General features: G+C 35.2%; 1 protein-coding gene across 1 annotated transcript; it reads left to right on the forward strand.

The window, feature by feature from the left end:
* Window positions 1–425: 425 nt before the first annotated feature.
* On the forward strand, window positions 426–4,868 carry LOC147855908 (uncharacterized). Its single transcript, XM_087329634.1, has 8 exons — window positions 426–520; window positions 1,410–1,478; window positions 1,570–2,160; window positions 2,541–2,714; window positions 2,795–2,911; window positions 3,295–3,474; window positions 3,558–3,604; window positions 3,821–4,868. Exons 2-8 carry the CDS (start codon window positions 1,428–1,430, stop codon window positions 4,626–4,628), a joined length of 1,968 nt encoding a protein of 655 aa, XP_087185760.1. The 5' UTR covers window positions 426–520; window positions 1,410–1,427; the 3' UTR covers window positions 4,629–4,868.
* The last annotated feature ends 1,132 nt before the right edge of the window (window positions 4,869–6,000 follow it).

Raw genomic sequence — 6,000 nt, forward strand, 5'->3', positions numbered from 1 at the left:
GAAAATGAATAATGTCTAGCCAAATATTTCGTACCAATTGAACCAGTAGTACAACTCAATAACTCACACAATGGTAGAAAATGGATAATGTCTATCCAAATAGCTCTAGCCTGATAGAAAATGAGAGAGCAATGAGCCTCCCAGGTGTAATATATAGTAGTACAACTCAATAACTCAATAACTCAATTGTATTGTATGTCAGTATGTATGTAAGTAAGTATGTATGTATGTAATAATGCATGTATAATGTATGTATTATGTATATTGTATATATGTATGTATGTATTATGTATATTGAATTTGTATGTATGTACATATGTACATATATTGTATGTATGTATTATGTATATTGAATTTGTATGTATGTATGTATGTATGTATGTAACCCATGGATCTGTATGTGTACATAGTAAATCGATAGAAATATTCGATAATTTGGTCTTCCTCTGTCTCTGTTTCCCTCTGTGTTGCTGCGTGTCTTAGAACCGACTCGAGCGAGAAATCTCTTCTTCATACTCAGGTTAAGTATTCTTTTCTTATTGGATTTATGTTGTTAATTCGAACAAGCATGTTCCTGTTTATGCTCAATGATCCTTTCCTCTCAATCTCTCTCGCTCTCTCTCATATATCTGTACAGTTCTCATCTAGTAGAATCATCCCTCTTGTTTTTTTTATTGCTCTTTTGTTTTGTTTACATGGGGGATTCTATTGTTTCTTCTCCCTTTTCTTTAAACGGCTTAGACAGTGAGAAGGTTTGGGGGTTTTCGGCATCATGAGGTATTAGAAAACAAATACTTTATGAAGACATCGTTATCAAGTGAATTTATCTGTACAATCATGCTATGGATTGGTTGATTATATGAGTTCTAATGGTTAGAATTGATTCATCTTTTTCTGTCTCTTTGATCTTGCTTGGCTCAATGAGTAGTATTTAGGTTTCCCTTCTTTCTCTTAAATCTTGTTGTTGTCCATGGATAGTTATTCTTTCTGTTCTCTATTCCCTCTCTTTCTCTAATCTTGGTATAGTCAATGGCCGGTCCTTGTATTTTTGTCTTTAATCTTGCTAGAAACAATGTATAGCTCGTATTATTTCTCTTTGAATATTGTTTTATTCAATAGGTACTGTTTGCTCTCTTTTCTCTTGATCTTGCCCCAATCAATGGGCATGGTTTGTTCTCTTTCATCTTTAATCTTGGTTGAATCAAGCAATTTTGTTTTTTTCTTTGTCTCTTTAATGTCCCATAGGTCATTGGGTGGTGCTTATTTACTCTCTCTAATGATTAATCGTTGCTTGTAGGTCTTCAAATTTTCTCTTCTAATATTTCCATTGATTTGAGGGCTTCTACTTATCATTTCTCTTTTAATGCTGAGCGGCGAATTTCTAATATCCATGTTTTTTGAACTTTCAGTTCTCAGGGTCATACAGAATGAGCGATAAGCATTCGTCTTTTGAATTTCTCTGTGGAAAATTTCCAGCGGTAACTCATTTGCCAATGCATTCACAAATCGCTTGCTTCTTCTTGTTCCTCAGTATGTTTTTAAATAGCACATGCTTTTTTTGTATTGTAGATTGATGTTCGAGTAATCAAAGCAACCATACTTGAACATGGGGATGATATAGAATCTGCTATAACCTTTCTAATAGATAGTTTTGAGGAGGAAAAGGATGTGGCACATGTGCATAATCTTGTGGAAAGCTACAAATCATTCTTAAGTTTGACAGAACGAATGCAGAAAATAGACCAGCCAATCAAGTCTGAAACACCAGAGATTGACAATAGAGAACCTCAGAAGCATATTCAACTTGAAGACAGTTCAGGGATGTATGATGATCTTCTGTTCATTGATGATAGCTTAACTTATTTGGAGAAGAAAGCTGAGGCTCAATTTGGGTTGGCAGAGATGTCTAGTGAGTATGTGGATTGTGAGCAATCTGGAATAGTAGAGTATGATGGGTTTTCTATTGCAAAGGTATCTGAATCACACAACACGTTAGATATTGAGCAATCTGAAACCGTGGTATGTGACGGGTCTTCTAATGTCGAAGTGACTGGAACAGAGCGTGTAACTGAATCTCACAATACCGTTAACATGATTACTAGCAAGGAAATTTCTACAACCTCTCTTGAAGAAATTGTTAGTGAGGCACGGAATGATAAAGTATGACTTCTTTGCAATTATAGATATAGTAATCTTGCGTAATATATGAAAAAATATGAATAATGATATGTAAATGTGATATGAATAACTTTAGAGCTAGTACTTTTAGCTCAACACAGAGAAACATGAACTATGATATATAAATAACATTAGAGCTAGTACTTGTAGCTCTACACAGTGAAACATGACTGGTGATATATAAATAACATTAGAGCTAGTACTTGTCGCTCAACACAGAGAAACATGAATGGTGATATATAAATATGGTATGAGTAATGCCATCGTCCAGTAATCTAGCTAAAATATATTGTTTAGCATATTTATTTTTCTTTCGCATGTTGTTCCTTTTGATAATACTAAAAGGATTCTACTCATAGCAGGTTTATGTGATAAACCTCATCAAAGAGGTCAGCGATTTACGGGCTAAGGCTGATGAGGAGAGTATTGCAGCTCAAAAAGCAAAGGCTGAAGCAGCTAGAGGTGGGGAATATTTGCTTATGAAGGCAGCAGAAATACGCACACAAGTACTGCAGATGAAGCAAGATAACCTAAGGGTAAATCTTTGATCCTTTTCTTGAGTGTCTCTTAATTTAAATAATTAGATCTTAAACTATTTTTTTGCTTCTTTGCACAGCGTCGTGGGGAAATATATGGTGAAAAAGCAGTGCTTGCCCTGGAAGCCCGAGAACTGAAGTTAAGACTTGATCAAGTGAAACAAGAGAAGGAGAAGGCTGTTGCAACACTCCTGGAAGTAAGGAATTCATCCACTTGCTGGTTCCAGTGTAACCTTTCTAGCATATATATACTGTGTGTGTGTGTGTGCCTGTGGGTGGATGCATGATTATTTATGCTAAGGTTGTAATTCAGCCAAGCTTCCATATTAGGATTGATGTTAAATCTTCTTTACCAGTGGTCCTTAGATGGTATCTTTGCATGTTTGTGTGAGTGGATTCATTATTCACATATACATGATTAGGCTAAGGCTTTAATTCAGCAAGCTACCATATAAGGACTGATGTTAAGTCTATCACATTGGGTCGTATATGGCATCTTATATCTATGAGCTAGATACTAATATTTTTCTTCCTAGTATCTCTATGAATACATATTTTTCCATGTCTGTATATGTTGTAGATCCGAACGAGGCTACAGGCCTGTTATGAAACAGCATTGGAGGAAAGAAAAAATGCAGAAATAGATAGAAAGTCAAAAGAAGAGAGAGCTCAAAAAGCTTTGGAGGAGGAGGAAGCACTCATGGCAATTGAAGAAAAGGAGTCGAATAACCTCAATATTGAGGCTGAGACCTCTGCACGGGTATAGTTTCAGGTTTTGTTATTCTAGTTCTAATATTGGCGCGAGATTAACACTTATTATTTCTTTTATCTCTGAATTTCCAGTTAAGAGAGAGTATTATGGACCATGGAAGCACCATCGATGTCTTACAGTAAGTTCTTGGTGAAATATTTGTCATATAAACTCTAAAATAAGAGAGAATGTAATACATTTTCACCTTCCAAGGGCTAGGCAAATGTGTGTACGTCAATGGTTTTTGCCATTAAAGGACTTAAAAAAGTAAAGCATGATACATTATTTAACGTACAGTTGTGTTTTTCTTCTGAAATTCTAAAAAGAAAGAATCTAATACATGTTCCATATGAAGGGGTGAGATTGGTGTACTTTGTGAAGATGTAGAGTCTTTCAAGAAACAAGTTGAGGAGGGAATATGGTCATCAACGAGTACAGCTAGCACACATTCAGGGATAAATCCAGGTGGGCCATATAGCTTCAGAAGGTGTTATCAGCTCTCTGTAGATTCAATGCAAGATCCAAGGAAAAGCTTTGGAAGTGACAAATCCAACAATGATGGCTCAAACTTATCTCAGAGTAGAGATTCCATCGCAAGATTTGGGAGATTGTATAATAATGCACCGTCGTCGCCATTGGACCAAGTATCATATGAGAACATGACAAGTCGAGGCAAACATAATTATATGGCCTCAGGAATCGTTAATGAATCTACTTCAACAAGTGATTGCCTTAACCTTCAGGACAGTACGAATGATGAATTTATTTATCCAGCTGATGCAAATTCAAGCTTAAGTGAGCCAGCACTAGGTCTTCCCCTAGGGACTCCTTACAAAGATACCATACAAGATAGGTCATTGGTGGATGTTTCCTATGGTTATGGGATAGATAGAAATCTTCTTCAACAAGTTCTAAACCATAAAAATGAAGACCCTTTTCATCAAACTAAAGAAAGAGCGGATTCTCTGATCAAGCCTGCAAAATACATACATTATTCATCCAATCTTCCGTCTTCTAATGATAGTGATTGTGAGTGGAAGCGGAGAAGCACGGTTGGTGATTGGGTTCTTACAAGTGAGCAGTTTGAAGAAATGAGCTCTTCTTCTTCTTCTACTACTAGCTCTCTAGTAAAACTCGGGATTGATGACTTCATGAATGGGTAAATAAATAATGCATTGTTTTTTAATTGCACATATGTAAAAAAAAAATAAAAAATCTCCAATAGTTATAGTATTATCTTATCTACCCAACCTTTGTAAATTGTTTTTGGAACTAGTCTCCCCACCATTGTAAGAAATGGGCCTTTTTGTAGAAACCTCTCACCTTCTAGACACATTGAAACATCACTACTGCAACCCTTCATTGTTTATGAACATTTGTGAAAGTTTTGACTTTATGACCTAGCATGGCCTCATATATATATATATATATATAACTTTTCTTGTACATTGTTAATGTCTTTCAAGCATGGTCTAATATACTTTTCATTGGCTTTTGTTTACAAAATAAATCTAAATGCATAGCTTAAGTAAGAATATATTGGCCATTAATGTTTGTAGAGAACACTTTTATTCTTGATATTTACTATATACATGGCCACATGAAAGATTCCCAAGTTCAAGGAAATATCTTATAGCTGAAGACAAACATCTATTCTTGATGTGTTATGATGAATGGTATTGCAGCTTGTTGAAAATGACAACATAAAGCTAAGGTAAATTTGTAGATGTAACAGGTAATGAATTTCATATGTGATATGGTGTCTTTCTTTTCAAGGCTGAGAGGGGGTTTGCATAAAGTTCTTTTTGTGCATGTCTTCTATTGAAACCACAATGACGGATAGAGAATGGTTACATTTAACCTTGGCGGAGGGATTGCAGTAACCATGGGTTCATAAATGTATTGCAGTCTAACTAGACGTAGTGATTTATTTGTAGGTTTTCATAATCATTATTGTTCAAGTTTTTATATTAGACTTAAAAAGAATCGTGAAGGGTTTATGAGGCAAAAGAGATATATGTGTGTATGTCCTTATATCTGTATCAAAGGTACAAAAGGAGAAAATAGATAATGAGAGGAAATAGATATATCTTTAAGATTCGCAAGAGATTGGTTGCAATCCATTTGATGGGGCTAAGCCTATGGGGAGATAAATAGCTATCTTTTTGATGTCCATGAAAGATTGATCACTTATGCCTTGTCTCACGTTGTATTGAATATCAGCGAAGTTGTATGGAAGCAATAGTTCGGATGACAATGGAATGGGCTTTGACATGTGTTAATGTGAGTGGTTTTCTCTTCAATGAAGAATATGGTTTTGTAGTTAGGTGCAACATATGTAATATATTGTGTTAAGTGTGAGCGTCCAAATTTTTCTAATGTCATGATACATTGGTGTTGCAAAAAGGTTTCATTCACAGAGGAATCTATTTATGCATCATGGAGCAAGTGTGTTGTATCTCATTTTTCAAACCATTTTTCTATAATCAGAAGCAAGATTTTGCTTTTATGTGTCTTTTAGACCTTTTTGCTTGC

The sequence above is a fragment of the Azolla caroliniana genome, unplaced genomic scaffold, assembly GCF_043228905.1.
Source record: "Azolla caroliniana isolate FFs.n. ecotype wild unplaced genomic scaffold, voAzoCaro1.0.p SCAF_13, whole genome shotgun sequence".
NCBI lineage: Eukaryota > Viridiplantae > Streptophyta > Polypodiopsida > Salviniales > Salviniaceae > Azolla > Azolla caroliniana.